Below are 21,066 nucleotides of genomic sequence, written 5' to 3'. Positions count from 1 at the left end.
CTGGTAACTATTGCTACTAACATTGCTATTGCCAAAAGCTGGATTTACAAAGATAAATATATAGAGATTTTGGTGGCTGGGGGTCTTCTATGCATACGAAGATAGGGAAAATATGGTATTTGCAATGAACAGTGGAGGATTTTTGTTTTTGTTCTTTAATGGAGAGACATAGATTTATGTATGGATCTGATTTACAGTGGCACCATGACCTGCCAAAACTAATTCAAGTGCAAAACTCTGAAACTCAGTCGTACAAAATAACATATTACAACACGGATAGTGAGAAGGAAAAACAAAAGATTATGGCATTAATACCATATTTAGATCAAGTTATATTTCAAATGTAAGGATAATGCTGTGCTAATGTAGACACGTGATTTAAACACATTATGTTTTAGATTTCTATTGTGTTAAGATAGGAGACGGTTGTTTGTTCTTCAAATTGTGGGCCTGGGGCTGGGGCAGGTAACTGTGATGCTGGAGAACCTAGCAATAGGCCCAGCTTGAATAGCCCTTCTTTTCAGTCACAGCAGATGTATTTTAAAGCATTTGTATATATTGGGGTTTGTATGAGAAATAAGCTGTTAAAATGTTTGAAAATTATTGGCCCATATTGTTTAGCCCCTTCTCTTTTTTTTTTTGTTGCATATCCTAAACATATATACTTTTTATTTGTCTATTATACCAGGATAAAGCTGGGAAAAAAAAGAGATGCATTCACTGTTGTCTGCCCTGTATGTCTTTGTGACATGCCTGGCAGCTTGGCGGGTCTTGCTAGGCAGAGGATTCTGCACCCACATTGTTTAGCCCCTTCTAACTCTAAAATTCATTGATTTTTATGATGCTACCCAACACCAACATTGTTAAATGTCATCCTAGAATCTAATTTGCATAGAGATGCTATAACCTGGATGGTTATAGGTTAAATATTTCTTGATCCTTCAGTGACCTTTTAGGAGACATTCCAAGGAGACAGAGTAAAAATGGAGTGTTCTCTTAAAATATCAAAGGCAAGGAAAAGATGTAATCACTAATACCACATTATTAAATTTCTGTGCCTACCATAAATCCCATACGTGTACACAAAGGCTCTTTCATTACAAATTGGTCACAATTTTTAGAAGTGACACCGCTAATAACAACCCTTAAATGACATTAATCATGTTTAAAGAAAAGAGAGTTTGCTTTAGTAAAACATTAGCTAACTCTTGTTAAATTGTTTTGGCCTTTTTGGGTAATTGATTTTAAACACTGTTGCCTTAGAGCTTTTATGATGAGCTGCATTGGAAGGAAATGACAAGATTTTTCCTGAAACACTGGCTAGAAATGATATTTTCCTTTTTTTGTTCTTAAATGTGTACTTTTTTTTTTTACAAGTTGAACTTTTAGATGTAGGAGCAATACGATTCAGAAAGGAACATCTGTCTTCAAACCTAAGTTCATTAGAATTCATTAGGTAGTTATCATTTTAATCTATGATTTTTAAAGAATAGAAACATGATACATTAAATAAAGACATAATTAATAGGGTAAAAGATCCATTATTCAACAAAAGCCTAAAAACCAGGAGTTCCAGACCAAACCTGGGCAACATGGTGAAACCCGGTCTCTCTCTGTTCAGAAGATTTCTCTTGTTGCTTAGGCTGGATCATGGCATGGTCTCGTCCCACGGCCTCACCTTCCTGAGCTTCCCGAGTGGCTGGGATTGCAGGCATGAGCCACCATGCCAGGCTCATTTTGTAATTTTTTTTTGTTTTCCTTTCTTTCTTTTTTTTTTTTTTGTGCAGAGGATGTTTCTCCATGTTGGTCAGAGTGGTCTCAAATTCCCGACCTCAAGTAATCTGCCCGCCTCGGCCTCCCCTGGTGCTGGGATTGCAGGCGTGAGCCATCATGCCAGGCCTAATTTATTAATCAGAAAGGAATAGATTGGCCTGGCGTGGTGGCTCACACTTGTGATCACAGGACTTTGGAGGCCTACCGCAGCGGATTGCTTGAGCCTAGGAGTTCCAGACTGGCCTCAGCAAAATGGTAATACCAGTCTCTTTTTTTTTCTTTTTTTTTTCTGAGGCGGAGTTTTGCTCTGGTTGCTCAGGCTGGAAGGCAGTGACGTGGTCTCGGCTTCCCGTGGCCTCCGCCTCCGGGTTTGGGTGGTTCTCCTGCGTCAGCCTCCCAAATGGCTGGGATTGCAGGCATGAGCCACCATGCCCGAATAATTTTGTACTTGTTTTGTTTTGTTTTGTTTATGGTACAGACAGGGTTTCTCCCTGTTGGTTAGGCTGGTCTCAAACTCTCGAGTTCAGGTGATCCACCCACCTCGGCCTCCTGGAATGCTGGGATTGCAGGGCTGAGCCACCACGACCAGCCCACTTAATTAATAAGAAAGGAATTGATCGGCCTGGCATGGTGGCTCACGCTTGTGATCACAGGACTTTGTATGGCTGAGTGTGGGGATTTCATGAGCCTAAGAGTTCTAGACCGGCCTGGGCTACATCATGAAACTCGGTCACTTTTTTTTTTTGGAGGCGAAGTTCCCCTCTTGTTGCCCAGGCTGGAGTGCAGTGGTGTGGTCTCGGCTCCCCACAGCCTCCACCTCGTGAGTTTGGGTGGTTCTCCTGCCTCTGCCTCCTGAGTGGCTCGGATTGCAGGCATGAGCCATCATGCCCAGCTAAATTTTTTTTTTGTTTTTGATACAGATGGGATTTCTCCCTGTTGTTCAGGCTAGTCTGAAATTCCCGAACTCAGGTTATCCACCTGCCTCGGCCTCTGGAGGTGCTGGAATTGTAGGCCTGAGCCAGCGTGCATGGCCCAATTTATTTTATTTATTTTTTTTGTTTGTTTTGAGATGGAGTCTCACCCTGTCACCCAGGCTGGAGTGCAGTGGCACTGTCTTGGCTCACTGCAACCTCTGCCTCCCAGGCTCAAGCAATTCTCCTGCCTCAGCCTCCTGGGCAGCTGGGATTACAGGCGTCCACCGCCACACCCAGCTACTTTTTTTGTATTTTTATTAGAGACGGTGTTTCATCTATTGGCCAGGCTGGTCTCCAACTCCTGACATCAGGTGATCCACCCACCTCAGCCTCCCAAAGTACTGGGATTACAGGCGTGATCGGCCTGGCATGGTGGCTCCACTTTGATCCCAGGACTTTGGACAGCCGAACATGGAGGGTGGCTTGAGCCTAGGAATTCCAGACCAAACCTGGGCGACATGGTGAAACCTGGTCTCTCTCTTTTTTTTTTTTTTTCGAGACGGAGTCTTGCTCTTGTTGCCCAGGCTGGAGTGCAGTGGCATGGTCTCGGCTTGCCACAGCCTCCACCTCCCAGGTTTGGGTGGTTCTCCTGCCTCAACTTCCCGAGTGGCTGGGATTGCAGGCATAAGCCACCATGCCCGGCTCATTTTGTAATATTTTTTCTTTTTTTGTGTGTGCAGACGGGATTTCTACATGTTTGTCGGGCTTGTCTCAAGCTCCCGACCACAAGTAATCTGCCCGCCTCGGCCTCCCCGGGTGCTGGGATTGTAGGCATGAGCCACCATGCCAGGCCTAATTTATTAATCAGAAAGGAATAGACTGGCCTGGCATGGTGGCTGACGCTTGTGATCACAGGACTTTGGATGGCGTAGAGCAGCGGATTGCTTGGGCCTAGGAGTTCCAGACTGGCCTGGGCAAAATGGTGAAATCTAGTCTCTCTTTTTTTTTTTTTTTTTGAGGCCGAGTTCCGCTCTTGTTCCCCTAGGCTGTAGTGCAATGGCATGGTCTCAGGTCCCCACGACCTCCGCCTCCCGAGTTTGGGTGGTTCTCCTGCCTCAGCCTCCTGAGTGGCTGGGATTGCAGGCATGAGCCACCATGCCCAGCTCATTTTTCTTTTGATGCAGACCGGGTTTCTCCTTGTTGTTCAGTCTGGTCTCAAACTCCTGAACTCAGGTTATCCACCTGCCTCGGCCTCTGGAGGTACTGTAATTGCAGGCATGAGCCGGCGTGCATGGCCCAATTTATTTTATTTATTTATTTTTTTGTTTTGAGATGGAGTCTCACTCTGTCACCCAGGCTGGAGTGCAGTGGCACTGTCTTGACTCAGTGCAACCTCTGCCTCCCAGGTTCAAGCAATTCTCCTGCCTCAGCCTCCTGGGTAGCTGGGATTACAGGCGTCCACTGCCGCACTCAGCTAATTTTTTTGTATTTTTATTAGAGACGGTGTTTCACCACATTGGCCAGGCTGGTCTCCAACTTCTGACCTTAGGTGATCCACCCACCTCAGCCTCCCAAAGTGCTGGGATTACAGGCGTGATCGGCCTGGCATGGTGGCTCCACTTTTGATCCCAGGATTTTGGATGGCCGAGCGTGGAGGGTCGCTTGAGCGTAGGAGTTCCAGACCAAACCTGGGCAACATGGTGAAACCTGGTCTTTCTTTCTCTTTTTTTTTTTTTTTTTTTTTGAGATGGAGTTTCGCTCTTGTTGCCCAGGCTGGAGTGCAGTGGCATGGTCTTGGCTCACCACGGCTTCCACCTCCCGGGTTTTGTTGGTTCTCCTGCCTCATCTTCCCGAGTGGCTGGGATTGCAGGCATGAGCCACCATGCCAGTCCTAATTTATTAATCAGAAAGGAATAGATCAGCCTGGCGTGGTGGCTCACGCTTGTAGTCCCAGGACTTTGGACGGCCGAGTGCAGATGATCGCTTGAGCCTATGAGTTCCAGACTGGCCTGGGCAACATGGTGAAACCTGCTCCCTTTTTTTTTTCTTTTTGAGTGGAGGTTTGCTCTTGTTGCCCAGGTTGGAGTGCAGTGGCGCGGTTTCGGCTCTCTGTGGCCTCCACCTCCCGAGTTTGGGTGGTTCTCCTGCCTCATCCTCCGGAGTGGCTGGGATTACAGGCAGGAGCCACCATGCCCGGCTTTTTTTTTTTTTTTTTGGTAGAGATGGGGTCGCTGCATGTTGGTCAGTCTGGCCTGGAGCTCCCGACCTCGGGAGATCTGCCCGCCTTGGCCTTAGTAAAGCAGGTTAGAGTAGCTGGTGTTTATGTCTGCTTTCGTTTAGAATGAGGACACTAGAATTCGTTTGGAAGCAAGTTGAAAACTGGCCTTTATTACATAGGAGGCCACCAAAGTACTGTAACAATGAGGGCTTTACTTTATGGTACTACTCTGTGGCACAAACATACAAATGTAGTGTTGTTCTGATTCTCCTAGATTGGTTTGTTCAGTGTTTTTTGTAAGGAGCCTTATTTTTCCTGGTGGTCAATGCCTTGCACATGATGCACGATCTTGAATTCCAAAGTGACTGAATTCTGTAAGCAATAGGGAGCTGTTGTAGATTCTTTTTTAAAAGTTATTTTTCAGTTGTCATGCAGTATACACAATATGCCTTCTTAACCATTTTAAGTGCACAGTTCAGTGGTATTAAGTCCATTTACATTATTGTGCAAACATCGTCTCGAGAACGCTTTTTCACCTTACAAAACTGAAACTCTGCCCAGTAATGATAACTTCACAGACTGGAGGCGGTGGCTCATGCCTGTAATCCCAGCATTTTGGCAGGCCGAGGTGGGAGGATTGCTTGAACCAACGAGTTCAAGACCAGCCTAGGAAACATAGTGAGTCCCTGTCTCTACAAAAGATTCAAAAATTAGCCGGGTGTGGTGGCCTGTGCCTGTAGTCCCAGCTATTCAGGAGGCTGAGGCAGGAGGATTGATTGAGCCCAAGAGGTCGAGGCTGCAATGAGTGTGATTGCACTAGTGCACTCCAGCCTGGGTGACAGAGTGGGACCCTGTCTCAAAAGAAGAAAAAACAATTATAATGTCCCATTCTTCCCTCCCCCCTCAACCCTTGGCAACTAGCATTCTTTCAGTCTCTGAATTTAACTGTAGGTACCTCATACAAATAGAGTCATAGACTGCATTTAAAAAAATTTCACAACATGATATTTATTATCTTTTTTTGCTTTTTAAAAAAATATATATTTATTTTATTTTATTTTATTTTATTATTATTATACTTTAAGTTTTAGGGTACATGTGCACAATGTGCAGGTTTGGTACATATGTATACATGTGCCATGTTGGTGTGCTGCACCCATTAACTCATCATTTAGCATTAGGTATATCTCCTAATGCTATCCCTCCCCCCTCCCCCACCCCACAACAGTCCCCAGTGTGATTATCTTAATCATTTTTAAGTGTACAGTTCACTAGTGTTGGGGGTATTTCACATTGTTGTAAAATACATCTCCAGAACTTTTTCATCTAGCAAATCTGGAATAATGTACTAATTGAACAACAATCTCTCTCCCGCTACCACCATCCCTGATAACCATCATTCTGATTTCTGTCTCTATGTATTTGATTACTCTAGGCAACTCATATAAGTGGAATCATACAATATTTGTCTTTTTGTGACGGACTTATTTCATTTAGCTTAATGTCCTCAAGATTCATCCGTGTTATAGCATATGATTTCCTTCTTGTTTAAGGCTCACTAATATTCCATTGTATGTATATACCACATTTCGTTTATATATTCATCAGATCGCAGACACTTGGGTTGCTTTCATGTTTGGCTTTGTGAATAATGCTGCTCTGAACATGGGCATACATATATATCTCTTTGAGAATCTGCTTTCATTTTTTGGGGGGTGTATACCCAAAAGTGGAATTGCTGGATAAAATAGCAATTCTATTTTTAATATTTTGAGGACCCACCATATTGTTTTCCACAGCAGTTGCACTTTTTTTAATTTTAATTTTTTATTTTGAGACAGGGTCTCACTCTGTGGCTCAGGCTGGAGTATAGTGGCATGATTATAGCTCACTTCAGCCTTGAACTCCTGGGCTCCAGTGGTCCTCCTGCCTCCAAGTAGCTAGGACTATAGACATGTACTATCATACCTGGCTGTTTAAAAACAATTTTTTTTTTTTTTTTTTTTTTTGTAGAGATGGGGTCTTGCTCTGTTGCTCAGGCTGACCTCAAACTCTTGGCTTCAAGAGATTCTCCTGCCTCAGCCTACTGAAGTGCTGAGATTACAGGAGTGAGCCACCATGCCCAACCACGAGTTTGCATTCCCGCCAACAGTACAGGAAGGTTCCAGTTTGTCTATATTTTCCTCAATGCTTATTTTCTGTTTGTTTTTTAATAGGAGCTATCCTAAGTGGATGTGAGGTGTGTAGATTTTTTTTTTTTAATCAGAGTTGGGGTTTAGCCCAGCTAATCTACTAGCCCTTTGAGAAATGTATTTGCATGAGGGAGTAAAGCATAAGGCCAGCTAGGAGGTAATTGCATTGACTTAGATTTGTGATGATGAGGAACTGGTTTGATTGTGGTGGGACAATGTGATTTTGAGAGGTGATGGAAAAATGGAAATAATTTATTCAAATTTAAGAAATTTAGAGAAATGACATGAAAATGACTTTTACATTTGAATTTGATTGTAATAGAAATGTGGAAGTAAAGGGAAGGAGAGAAAGAAGAACTTCCTGTTCTTTAGCGTTTTAGGTGATGGGAATATTGTTGAAATAAATGCCTGTAAGGGCAGCTTGAAATATGGGAGCATATGACAGCAAGAAAACAGGTCTGGAAACTTGTTTTTGTGAGAGTCAGCGGAATGATAGAGGTCATAGTATTTCTCTTTGAAACATTTGTTTTCTTTAGAAAAAATAATCTGATAAATTTTTCCTTCTTAATTTTTTACAACTCTTGCAAGCTTAGGGTATGAAAAGAGTTGTGTGTTGTTCAATTGTGCAGCCTTAGCTAGCCAAATTGCAGCAGAACAGAACCTGGATAATGATGAAGGATTGAAAATCGCTGCTAAACATTACAAGGTATGCGGAAAAGTAGTTACTACAATAATGATCAACACTAAATTGGATTAAGTGGAAAATAATTTCCATTTAGGTTTATAGATACTTCTTACGCAACAGATGTTTTCTTAAATGAATGCACTTTTAAAATGAATTGATTCTTACTGTTGAAGCCCTTAGATAAACTGTCTATAGACCAGGTCTGTTATTCCTCATTGTTTTATACCCAGCACCTAGCACAGTGCCTGGCACGTAATAGAGGCTCAATAATTGTTGCTTGAAGAAATTATGAAATGTCTGAGATATTGTCTCAGGCATTTAGGGTAAATCCATTTTAAATAAATTACCTAATTAAAAATTTTGTATATTATTTTCGTATGTTTTCTTAGAGTGAGACACACTTGAAATTTCACTGTTGTTACAAAAATAAACACAAGAAATTGGCAAGAAAATAAAATTTTAACTTTGAGACTTGTGGAGAGGTCATATTTAAATGTGGTCAGAGACATAATGTTCATAAGTTGCCTAATCTATTTTACGTACTAATCATTTACTAATATGGCATGTTATTTTGTGGCAGTTTATTTTATTTTATTTTATATTTTGTGTTTCAGTATTGATCTATTGCCTAGGCTGGAGTGCAGTGGCTCAATCTCGGCTCACTGCAAGCTCCACCTCCTGGGTTCACACCATTCTCCTGCCTCAGCCTCCTGAGTAACTAGGACTACAGGCATCCGCCACCTTGCCTGGGTAATTTGTTTTGTATTTTTAGTATAGATGGAGTTTCACCATGTTAGCCAGGATGGTCTTGATCTCCTGACCTTGTGATCCACCCGCCTCAGCCTCCCAAAGCCTGGGATTACAGGCATGAGCCACCACACCTGGCCAGCAGTTGTTTATTATTTATTCAGCTTTTTTTTGTTTCAGTTAAAAGAACAGCAAATGATTAGTGTTAAGTAATATATATAATCATGTTGTCATTTTATATTACTTTCTAATTTACAAAGTGTTTTCATGTACATTATTTGACTCTCAGATAAACCTTGTGATGTATGTCATATAACGTCATTCCGATTTTACATACAAGGTAATACTGGTAATTTTTGTACTGTAATCGAAGATGAAAAATTTAGGCCAAAATCATAGACCTTGCATAGAAGCTGGATAATGAAGACAGCTACAGAGTAAAACATAGATACACACACACGGACACACATATATATAACATATACACACATATATTTCTTAAAGTTTTAAAGCTTTTTTTTTTTTTTTTTGAGACGGAGTCTCGCTCTGTCGCCCAGGCTGGAGTGCAGTGGCGCAGTCTCAGCTCACTGCAAGCTCCGCCTCCCAGGTTCACGCCATTCTCCTGCCTCAGCCTCTCCGAGTAGCTGGGACTACAGGCGCCTGCCACCACGCCCGGCTAATTTTTTGTATTTTAGTAGAGACGGGGTTTCACTGTCGTCTCGATCTCCTGACCTCGTGATCCGCCCGCCTCAGCCTCCCAAAGTGCTGGGATTACAAGCATGAGCCACCGCGCCTGGCCAGTTTTAAAGCTTTTAAAGCAAAAGCCAGCGCTTCTTCTCTTCCAGAGTGAGAGGCCTCTCCCCTCTCTTAGAGTGGGTGGGAACAGTGGTTGCATGGGCAGCTTTCCTTGTGAGCCACAGGTCCCTCTGGACACACTGCTGTCTGGCCGTGCCCCCTTTCCCTTTCATCTTTCTCACTGACCAATGGGCTTGGAGCATTAAGGCCACGCCCCTATTCCACATTCTACTGGGGCCCCGGTAACGCCTCCTCTGGCTCAGTCTCACAGCTGCCTGTTAGGTGACTGGAGGTGTTGATCGGTGCTCACTGGGATTTTGCTGATTTGGCCCCAACCCTTCCTCCCTCCCCACCCTGTGATGGCAGAAGAAACCCAACAGAGCAAATTGGCTGCAGCCAAGAAAAAGGTAAAAACGCACTAGGTCATAGCCCCCCAACCCAGCCACAGATCCCCTCTGACGACAAGACCCCTGCCAGAGTCCATACGACTCCTGAGGCACACTGGACTGGGCCCCCCAACCCCGGTGCCTCTGGGCTACCCCCACCAAAGTTTTGTCAGTCAGCCCCACCCCTTCAGCAAGCAGCCCAGTCCCTGCCTTGCCAATCACCCCAGGGTGACTTTGGGTGGGTGACTCCTGGGGCTCCCCACTCCATTACTGGGCCCTCATCTCCTGCCGCCCCAAGCTTGACCTCCCTGGGCTCTTTGGGCTCTCATCTCCAAGGACGCAGGCCCCACCCTTGCCAGTCATCCCTGGGTGACTTTGGGCTGGTGACTCCTGGGACTCCCTGCTGCAGACTCTGCCCTCCCCTCCTGCTGCCTCAAGGTTGACCTCCCTGGGTTCTTTGCACTGGCATCTCCAAGGAGCTGGGTCCCAACCCTGTGTTTCCCTCCCACATCATGGAGTGGCGACTTGGACATGGTGCTGACATGGTCCCTCCCCCCGACCAGGAGGAGTGGAGTGTAGTGATGTCACAATCCACCTAGGAACTGTCATTACTGCAAGACTGGCCTTTTATCTTACAACCCAGCGCCCTAAGCGTTGTCACCCCATTTCTGATTCCTCTGGTCACAGCACAAATTTCCAGCTGGAAGGGGAATGGAGACTATGGGACCTAGGAGCAAGAGGTTTCAGGCTGCCTCACTCCCTTACAGATGTTGACAGTGGGAAAAGCCTACATTTCCCCCGTGAGCTCAAAACATTGACAGTATCTCTGGGTGGCAATGAAAGAATGGGTTTAGTTTGGTTTTCTCCCAGGCTTCTACTTTCCAGAGAGATTTTGACATTTTTTTCTGAGTTCTCCACCTCATATTCTAATTCTCCATGGTTCTGGGACCAGACTCTCCTTCAGTCAGTGGTCTCTGAAGTGAGACTTGTTCATCTTCTGTGGAATAGATCTGGGGAAACTGAACTTGACACCTTGAATCTTCCTCATATTATCTCAACCTGAGGTACTTTGAGTGCCACAGGATAAATATGGGACATCTTTCTGAAGCATCAGTTTCCCTTGATTCTCTTGAGATCAAGAGAAAAAACATTAATGTACTTAGGGATGACAGTCACATAGGTTTCTAAGAGTATACCAGACCTCTCTCTGAAATGAGGCTTGGGTTGCCCTCTTTCTGATAAATTCTGATTTAACAGAAAGGCTGCCTTCTGCCATGAGGACACATTGATATAAAAGTTTGAGAGGTACTGGTGCACTTCTTCACACTAACAGACATGTGAGGATGTATGACTCTAAACCACATGGCATACAGTTCCTGCCTAGTTAATGTCTACTTTTCTACCTCTGCCTCTGGTTTTGGTCCCTGGCAGCTGCTGATTCTTGGCAAAACCACAGAGCTTGGAGTCAGGAGACTGAGTTTCAAAGTCCCAGTATTGCCTTTTCCTTTTTTTTTTTCTAGCCATGATATCAATTCTTCTCAGTCACTAAATGATTGTGACAACACCTTGTACAGTTGTTGGTGTCATTAAATCAGATGGTGTATAAGTGTATTTTGTAAAGACTGTAGAGAAGGATGTGGCTGTAGGTGCTGATAGTTCTCATGAGTATTACTGCTCTTCTTTCCAACAGTTAAAAGATTACTGGAAGAGAAACAGCCATGGTGTTCCAGCAGGAGCAAACAGGAACAGGAAAACAAATGGCAGTATCCCTGAGACAGCCAATTCTGGTGGTTGCCACTCACCTGGGGATGTGAGTCTTGGCTGACCAGGCTTCTGGGGACAGGGGGCCCAAGGGGCAATAGAGGGTAATTGTTAAGATTGTGGATGGACTGCTGGGTACTGGTTAAGAATTCTGGGTTTAGCCGGGTGAGGTGGCCCATGCCTGTAACCCTAGCACTTTGGGAGGCCAAGACGGGTGGATCATGAGGTCAGGAGATTGAGACCATCCTGGTTAACACAGTGAAACCCTGTCTCTACTAAAAATACAAAAAGATAGCCAAGTGTGGTGGCAGGTGCCTGTAGTCCCAGCTACTCAGGAGGCTGAGGCCAGAGAATGGTGTGAACCTGGGAGGTGGAGCTTGCAGTAGCCGAGATCGCACCACTGCACTCCAGCCTGGTGACAGAGCAAGACTCTGTCTCAAAAACAAAAAAAAGGAATTCTGGATTTGAAACCTGCCTCTGCCTCTCCATCTGCTCTGCTAGGGATATGATGTAGGGCCAGCTGCTTGACCTCATTAGGCCTCTCTTTTCACATCTATATAATAGAGGTGGTATTGTTTCACTTCCATTTGTGAAGTTTAAATGGGATTTGTTATTGTTGTTTTTATGTTAATCCCTAGTACATGGCCTGCTGTAAACACTCAGGACACCCAGGATATGGTCAATGCTGTTTGATTTTCTTCATCACCAGTCTCATGGGGAAGCCAGGACAATGAGAACAGCCACTTGCCATCAGGAGTCACTGAAAGGGCCCAAGGGTGGGATGGTGGGGAGACAAGAACCATGAGAGAAGTTCGCACAAAGGACTTATGGGATAAAGGGTCCAAGAAAGGCAGAAAAGAAAATGTTGCCAGTTGATGGGGAAGAAAGGAAGTCAGAGGGCTCAGACACTGAGGGGGGCAGAACATCTCCATGTGCACTCTCATCTCTTGTAGTCAGCAACAGGTTTCCACGGGGAGGGCCCTACATCATCTGCTACCCTGAAGAATCTGGAAGTAAGAGGCTCTGGGTGGAGGTGCAGTGACCCTTCAGGTCAACCCTCCATCCTCCTCACACAGTGGGGACTGGGGGCCCCTCTGCCAGCTGAGACAGCCCACACACACCCCAGCCCTGATGATTGTTCTCTCTACCTCTCCCCCAACTCCTGCTCCACCTCCTCCTCTGTGCATGCGCCTCAGAGCCCGTGCCAAGAACAAGCAGTCCTGGATTCAAGGTCCACACAAATCAATCAACTGAAGAATACCATCAAATCTTTGGTAAGAGTCCAGTGGGGTCCCCTGATTCCACGCTGCTAATCCTGGGCTCCAGTTTCCCCTTGGGGCCCTGAAGAAAGGGGCTGGGGGCCCCTGGTGCCAAGGACAAATAGGGAGCTGGGGCACCCAGGCCTCACCTGGAGGGACCCCAGTGCATTCAGCGTGGCTCTTCTTTTGCTGCTCTCCTTGCCGACTCTCTCCTCTCCAGACACCCCTGCTCGAGTCCTTGCTACACACGCCCTGGGCTTGTTGCCTCTTGGGGAAGTGCTAGCCTGACTGGTTGTCAGGGGCCCCGTATTTCTGCCGTGACTCAGTCCCTAATTTGCTCTTCGATTCTGGACAAGCCACCTCTCCTTTTTGGGCTTGTGTTTCCAGAGGAGGTAGTGAGTATCAAAGGTCTCTGTTAGCTCTGAGAGTCCGAGATTTAAAGGCCTCCTACCAAGGAAACCTCAGGGCCAAGGGCTCCTGTCTGTCCTTTTCCATCCTATATCTGCTGTGAAGAACCGTACCTGGCCTGTACGTGCTCAGTAAATGTTTATTGAATGAACGCACTTTTCCAAATCACAAGCTGCCAGAAGGAGGGGCCTTTCTCAAACTCCATCTCTAGGGGTTTATGTTACTGACCTCTCAAGAGAGTCCTGATTCAGACTTTGAGTTCTGTGGCTGTGGGCAAAAACCAACAAAGACCCAAATCCTCTGTCCTTGGGAGCTTGAGGAGAGTTTACCAGTTCATGTTCCCATTATGTCTGAGAACTTTGCCTTTAAAATCCATTCCTGGCCCCTGCCTACCGCTTCCTGGTCTGGGGAATAGAGTTGAGGGGGCCACCCTCCATCACCTTCATTTGACTCTCCCCACAGAAACAATAGAATAAAGAACTGGAACATCAACTGGAAGAAGTAACGTGATTTCCTTTCCTCGCGACATGACTGCTGGGTTTGGGGGGCACTCAGACATAGAGGCCTCAGTCTCATCTCACCCACTCCCAGCCTGGGGAAGAAGGCTCACCCTCCAGATTCCACCCCATCCCCACAGGGCCTCTCATAACCTGGTCCCATGGGTGGGCCTGTCCTGGGGCATTGGTGGCATTTTGGGGGCATGTCTCTTGCTGTGGCCATCTCTGCCTCCCTCTGGTAAGAGCTCTGTCTTCCTCTTCCTAGAGGAAAAGAAAGCAAACAACAAAACACAGAGAGCTGAAAGGGAGCTAGAGGTGAGTGGAGGGTGTGAAGTTTCCTCCTGTCCTCCCGAGAATGTTTCTTTCCTTCTCTTTCAGCACTTGCTTGGCTATTCTCCCAAAGGTTCAAATCAAGACACTGAAAATAGAAAAAAATAAACTACATACGGACCTGTGTCGCACAAAAAGTGCTAACAGACACTTTGAAGGTAGGAATCTGGGCACCCTGTCGTCCTTCGACCTGGCACTTTGACAGGTCTTCAGGGGGAGTCCTTTGGGCCCCATCTCAACTCTCTCATTGCAGAAGAGTCCAAGGATCTGGCAGGCCACCTGCAATGTTCATTGCAGTGTATAGGAGAGTTGGAGCGGGCTCTCTCTGCTGTCGCCACCACACAGAAGGATATCAGTGTGAGTTCAACCACTTGCCCTGTCCCCTGGGTGCCCGGCTTCACAGATGGAGGAGTGAGCCTAAAGGTCCCTTCTGCAGGATGGAGTGTCCTGCCCAGAAGGCAGCATGGCCATTTCTCGCTGCTTTTGTTTATGGTTGTTAGAGGCAGCATGGGGCTGAGTCAGCTGCTGTGGGTGAGTTGGGGGGCACTGTGGGGAGTGAGCACTGGACACAGAGCTTGGAGGCCAAGTGCCTGCCCTGCCCTTACCTGGCTGTGGTCTTGGCCAGGTCCTAGGTGGGGTATTGGGTACTCGTACTGTGAAGGTACAGAAGAGTACCTTTAATATGTTACCATTTCTGTAGAGAGGGGAAATGTGTGTGTGTGTGTGCGTGTTTGTGTACATACTATGATAATAGACATAAAACATGTCTGAGAGGGTTCATAAAAAATTCAGGAGAGAGCAACAGGGTGGCTGGGAGATACTTCCTTTCTGTACTTTCTGAGTTTTGGACTATGCGAATGTATCATCGTTTCAAACAGTGCACATAAAGATTAATTTTCCCCTTCTTATCTGTGCCCCCACCCCCAGCAAGAAAAATGGGCTTAGAGAATCATATAGACCTGGGTGTTCAAATCCCAGCTCTGCCTAATTGATCTTAGGCAAGCACTTAACCTCAAATACTCCATGTTTTTTCAAATACACAATAGAGGTGATCATAGTAACAGTCTCCTATGGTGGTTGCGAGGATTAAATGGGATTGCTAGCATGGTACCTGTTGAAGCACTCCATAAAGGTTCAAACAGTGGCAATAATAATAGTAATAACAATAGCAATATTATCTGATCTCTCTGGGCCTCTGTTAGCCAGCTGTAAATTCAATCTCTTTCCCTGTCCCTTCCAACTTTTCTGAGTTCTTTTAAAAACCAGACTATGGGCTTGGAAATGCCTTGATCTTTACTGACCGAGTTGTTTATTGAGCCTAGCCCTGGCCCTTTTAAGGGGCACTCTGTGGAATGTCCCGGGCTCCCCAGATCGAAACTTCTCACTCTTCACCATCCAGTTCTCGAGCTGCAGTAGAGAACTTAGCTGGTGGCGGTTAAAGAAATCCACAGAGGAGAAGGCACGGCTGAAAACACAGCTAACACGGGTGAGGTTTTGCAGAGGGAGGGATGTGGAAGGAAGATGACCCCAGGTGGCCAGGAGCAGGTGAGGACCAGTGACAGCCCTTCCTAACTTCTGTGCCCATTCTTGCAGTTGAAGCAGTTGCTGACCCAAGTCCAATTAGAACGAGATCAATATGCTTGCCAAATAGAAGGAGAGAGGGACCAGTGGCAGCAGAGGATGAGAAAAATGTCGCAGGAGGTGAGATCTGACCCTTCAGCCACCCCACCTTAGATAGGTCACTAGATCTTTCTGGGCCTCTGTAAAATGAGAATAGTACAGCCAGAGGTGGTCATGGTTCTGGGCTTTGTGGGGGTGGAGGCAGAGAGGGAGATGGGAGCCTGCCCAGCCACCAGCCCCTCTCTCCAGGGCCCTTTCCCTCTGTGCTTTGGGCAGATTGACACATTGAAAAAGTCAAAAAATCACTATATGCATCAGGTAGAGGAGCTGCAGTCCAAACTCAAAAATCAGATGGGTAAGATGGGGCTGGCATGACCTGGGAGCAGGACTGGCATGAGAGGGCTGTGGGGGTGGCTTAGAATGCCCTAGGGAGGTGGGTGGATTGGAGAGGGAGGCAGAGGGAAAGAGGTCTGTGCCAGGAGACAGCAAGTCGTCATCTCTATGAGCCTCAGTGTCCCTATCAGCAAAGGGGGCCCATTGTCAGCCACCCACAGTTCTCTCTATCTGAAAGTGGCTTTGAAGACAGGCTACCATCCAGGTGCAAGGAATCATTAGCAGCGAGGCCAAGTTTGGGGAGCCTGAGAGGAGCTGTGCACCAAGAGGAGGGTTTTTGTTTTGTTTTGTTTTGTTTAAGAATCCAGAGGCCCTTATTGTCTGCTTCCTTTCTCAGCTGAACCTTGTCCCCGGAGCCCCCAGCATTGCCCTCTGAAGTGGAGCTGCAGCACCTGAGGAAGCAACTCGAGAGAGTGGCAGGAGAGCTCCAGGCCCAGGTCGAAAAGAATCAGCGCATAAGTCTCCTGAACCGGGTCCAAGAAGAGAGGCTTTGGAAGCAGGAGGAGAGGCTTCAGGAACAGCAGGAGAAGCTTCAGTAGCTGGCCAAGCCACAGAGCATCTTCGAGGAGCTGGTGCATTGCCCCAGCTGGGGAGCCTGCCCTCCTCCCTAGCCCTCCGGGCCTTTGTTTCCCCACCTCTAAAATGGGGCAGTGTAGCCCTCACGTGAAATGTTACTTCTAAAGGCACCTGTGAACCAGGTGGCTGTGGGAGAGAGGGGATGATTTTTCTAACCTGCCTCCACCCTTCCTGGTGCCATGGGAGGCAGACACCAAGTTCTGGGGTCTCCAGCTGCAGTGGGTGGTTGCTGATTGCTTTTCTCTGTCCTGAACAATGAGAACAAGAGCACCCTGCATTTGGAGCAGCAAGTAAAGGAGCTACAGGAGAAGCTGGATGAGGTGAAGGAGACGGAAACCTCCACCCCATCCAAGAAGGGCTGGGAGACGGGCACTAGCCTCTGGGGAGGGGAGGTGCCAGGCCAGAGGCAGCTCCAGCCTGGGGGCTGGTGACCACAGCACCCCCCAGGGCAGTCCTGTGGCTGTTTCTTGCTTCTTGCCCTCTGACTTTTAGAGGTGGGTATCCCTGGGCTCCTCCCAGGTCTGGACATCATCATCCCAGCTAGAGGCATGGAGCCCCCCAGTCACAGGGGAAGAGACAGTGGTATAACAGGCTCCTTATGCCAGCCGCAGCGGCTCATGCCTATAATCCCAGCACTTTGGGAGGCTGAGGCAGGAGAATCACTTGAGGTCGGGAGTTTGAGATCAGCCTGGCCAATGTGGTAAAACCTCATCTCTACTAAAATTACGGGGATGGTGACATGCCTGTAATTTCACCTTGGAGGTGAGGACGAGATTGTTCAACCAGAGGTGAGTTGCGTGGGTGATTCTGATTAAAACTGGATTCCAGCCTCCCTTCCACTGGTCACCATTCAAGTACTTTGCGTCTCTAAGTCTCTGTTTCTTTAACTTCAAAAGGAAGTTAGCATTTTCCTTACAGAGGTGCTGAGGATTAAATGAGAAGAGGGTATGAGATTTGAGGCTGGGGAAGGAGGCATGGGGTTCTAGGAAAGAGAGGCAGTCACTTAGGCCTGGAGTAAGGAGACAGGGGCCTGGGCAGCTGGCAGAGCCCCCACAGTGCCCTCGCTACCCTATTAATGGGCCCAGAATCTGGAAACCAGCCACCACGTGCCTGCACACCCAGGGTCTTCCTGCAGGTGAGGCTGAAGAGCCAAGAGGCTCAGAGTCTGCAGCAGCAGCCAGACCTTTACCTGGGCCACCTGCAGCAGTACGTGGCCACCTATCAGCAGCAGGTGGCCACCTATCAGCAGCCGACCTCTGAGAAAGAGGTGCTGCACAGGCAGTGACTGCAGCAGACCCAGCTAATGAACCAGCTGCAGCAGCAGGAAGCTTGGGGCAAAGCGGTGGCCGAGATGACCCGCCAAAAGTTGCAGGCGACCCAGGGGAGGGAGCTGCAAGGATGGGGCTGTGAGGGGGACGACCTTGCAAACTCCATCCCTTCTCACTCTTTCCTGGCCCCTTAGGAGCGCCTGGAAGCTGCCAGCCAGCAGAACCAGCAGCTAACAGCCCAGTTGGGCCTCATGGCTCTCCCTGGGGAAGGTATGGGAGACCGCTCAGAGGAAGAGGAGAGAGCCCCAGAAGGAAGGGGGGACTGTTAGCAGCATAGGATTGAGGAGTTGGAAGAGACCTTTAGAGCAGCTGGTCACTATGCCGACCGGGCGCCTGCACTAAGTCTGGCATCAGTGTGGTGACCTCCTGTGAGTGGGGGGCCACCAAGTTGCCTAAGGATGGCTGAACTCGCCCAGGTCAGAAAGGGAGCAGGTCAGAACTCCCACATCGACCAGTACTGGGAGTGTGCCTGGGCGGAATAGCAAGATCTTGATTCTTAAAAGTAAAAATAAAGAACAGCAGCTCATTCCTCTCTGGGGAGGGGCTGGCTCAGGGTTACACAGTGAGCATGGAGGTAGAGGTGGGCCCATGGTACCTCCCTTTTTGGGTTGTCTGAGGACCCCTCTGGCCACCCCCTACAGGAGATGGAGGAGAACCTCGGCCCATGCCGAGCGTCCCAGAGGACCTGGAGAGCTGGGAGGCCACGGTGAGCCTGACTCCCCCTGCACCCATTTTGCCACCTTCCTCTGTGGTCCCTCCAAGACCCCTTTATGCTCTTAGATTCCCTGCCTTCTGATTTCTCTGGACCCTCACCCCTTCCGGGAGCCAGTGGTCAGACACCATTTCACCTGTGACCAACAGGTGCACTCTCTGAGGCCCCAGGGGAAGGGGCTGCGCTCCAACTCTCTGCCCCATTTCTTCTGTGTATGCCCCTACAAGAATGCTCACCTCTTGCCCTCAGGTGGCATTTTTCAAGTCCGCTGGAGCCAGTGCCCAGGAGAGACAGGCACGGTTATTAGAGCAGGTGAAAGAGCAGAGGGTGTGCTGCCAGCACTTGGCTCACCCGGTGGCCTCGGCCCAGAAGGAGCCAGAGGCAGTGGTCCCAGCCCCAGGGACTGGGGGCGAGTCTGTGAGTGGGGAGACCCAGCGGGTCCTGCAGGAAGTCATGGAGAAGCTGGTCCACGCCAGGACTCCCCTCCGCCTTCTCCATGACTTGAAAATGCCACCTGAGGGCAGGTCACTGCCGAGATGTGACCACAATATTTTGGCTCCAGAGCAGCTTTATGGACCACCTGGAGGAGAAGGCAGACCTGAGTGAGCTGGTGAAGAAACAAGAAATACGATTCATCCAGTACTGGCGAGAGAGATGCCATCAGTGAGTGGGAGGCCAGGGCACGGCAGGGGGAGCTGCAGGGCCGTCAGAGAGGCCCCAGGGTCTGAGCCCTGTCCCCCTGCAGGAAAACCCATCACCTTTTAACAGAGCCAGGGCGCCATGCCAAAGATGCGGCACTGGGAGGAGGACCTCATCAGGCTGGCCCAGGACAGGGAGGAGATGAAGGTAGAGTGTGCAACAACTCTGTGGGGGTGTGGGTGGGGGTGGGTGTGAGGGTGGGCACAGGCAGTGGCATGACAGCTGAGCACCCCTCCCTCCAGGTGAAGCTGCTGGAGCTGCAGCAGATGGTATCGGGGCCTGTGGCGACGACAACAATGGGCACAGAAAATTCCTGGCTGCTGCCCAGAACCCTGCTGATGAGCCCGGTCCAGGAGCCCCAGCCCCCCAGGAGCTTGGGGCTGCAGACAAGCATGGTGGTGAGTAGAGCCCTCAGGCGGGGTGGGCAGGCAGGAAGAGGGGGGCTCCCACTGTGCTCAGATCCCTGCCTCCCTCTCTCCAAAGATCTTTGTGAGGGGAACCTCAGCTCCTCTGCGCAAGGAGAGGCCAGGGAGGGTCCTCCCTGTGACAACCCTACTGCACAGCCGATCATGCGGGACCACCAGGAGCACCCAGGCTTGGGCAGCAACTGCTGTGTTCCATTCTTTGGCTGGGCTTGGCTGCCGAGAAGAAGGAGATAAACATCATCATCATCAAAGAGCTGGCCAAGAAATTTTTAAATAAGAAACCAAGTTATGGTGTTAATCTCCGACACAATTCATTTAGTTCATTTGAATGTTGGAGCCACTCATGATTATTTGTGTTTCTATTTTATAGTTTAAGTTTATTTGTAAAAAGTTAAAAGAGAGTGGGTCTCTGTGGCTTTCACTGAGGTTCACTCTGGCATCCTTTGGTATTTTTCTTTTTTAATTTCATAATTGTAGGTCATTAGCATGCATATCTGCCCTTATGTGGTGGGAGTTCAAACACGCAGAGACCCACTCTTTGCACAAAACTGTTCTCGTTGGTTTGGAATAGGCTGCCATGCTTTTTTAATGTTATTGCAGCATGTATATTCATTACAGAATTCAGATAAAATTTGCTTACAGTCTGCTAGTGTTTGATCTAATCTTAATCACAGTGAGCTCTTCATTAGCTCTATATGTGGTTTGCCCCCAAGTGTGCACTGTTTATTACTTTGTAATATGCCACTATGAGTACTGACATTTAGAGTTGTTTAAAGGCTGAGAACTGGAAACAGCCTTTCCTCCATTTTCTGTGTATTGGTGATGGGAGTAATAACCTTTTGGGGGAGCTTTTTAAATCTCACAGAAGAGGAAAGTGGCCTGCTCTGGCAGGTATGTGCAGGATAGAGTGTGTTTCCTCTGTTCCGGTGCCAAGAATTAGCGCTGTATTATGGTGGTTCCCTTAGGATTTGTATGTGCTCTGGGCTCATGAAGATATTGCATCATGAGCTGCAGCAGTTGTACTCTTTTTCGATGACCTAAAAAGGGATGATTTCTGAGGAATGAAAGGTTCCCATCATTGACTGTGAATGTGGAAAACCTTTCCTAGCTTAGAGCATTTGTATCTATAATACGTTTTAAAGTCAGAGTTCATGTTACCTGTTTTAATCACATGACTACATGCCTCAGTACACAAAAGGGCACTGGTTGGCATTCTTCTTAATGTATTTAGTAAAGATCATAAGAAATCCTTTAAGAGTTTAACTGTCCCTGGAACAGGCATACAGGCTCTAGTCAAGAATGAATTAGAGTGAAGGAAAGCTGTATGACACCTGGCACTCCTCTTTGT

At 47.7% G+C, this 21,066-nt stretch overlaps 1 protein-coding gene across 1 annotated transcript; it reads left to right on the top strand.

Annotated features, from left to right (window-relative positions):
• The first annotated feature begins 9,597 nt into the window (after positions 1-9,597).
• LOC116464275 (putative golgin subfamily A member 8D) lies at positions 9,598-20,050 on the top strand. Its single transcript, XM_058435026.1, is given in 17 exon segments — positions 9,598-9,731; positions 11,401-11,520; positions 12,668-12,745; positions 13,601-13,950; positions 14,039-14,123; positions 14,219-14,322; positions 15,365-15,451; positions 15,559-15,666; positions 15,862-15,950; positions 16,316-16,547; positions 16,803-16,874; positions 18,017-18,092; positions 18,524-18,588; positions 19,157-19,257; positions 19,340-19,440; positions 19,536-19,691; positions 19,777-20,050. Coding segments are annotated over 14 exon segments (1,737 nt in total). The 5' UTR covers positions 9,598-9,731; positions 11,401-11,520; positions 12,668-12,745; positions 13,601-13,665; the 3' UTR covers positions 19,953-20,050.
• The last annotated feature ends 1,016 nt before the right edge of the window (positions 20,051-21,066 follow it).

The sequence above is a fragment of the Hylobates moloch genome, unplaced genomic scaffold (assembly GCF_009828535.3).
Source record: "Hylobates moloch isolate HMO894 unplaced genomic scaffold, HMol_V3 SCAFFOLD_362, whole genome shotgun sequence".
Taxonomy (NCBI): Eukaryota; Metazoa; Chordata; class Mammalia; order Primates; family Hylobatidae; genus Hylobates; species Hylobates moloch.
The sequence above is the reverse complement of the archived record's forward strand: the minus strand, read 5'-3'. Positions and strand labels throughout refer to the sequence as shown.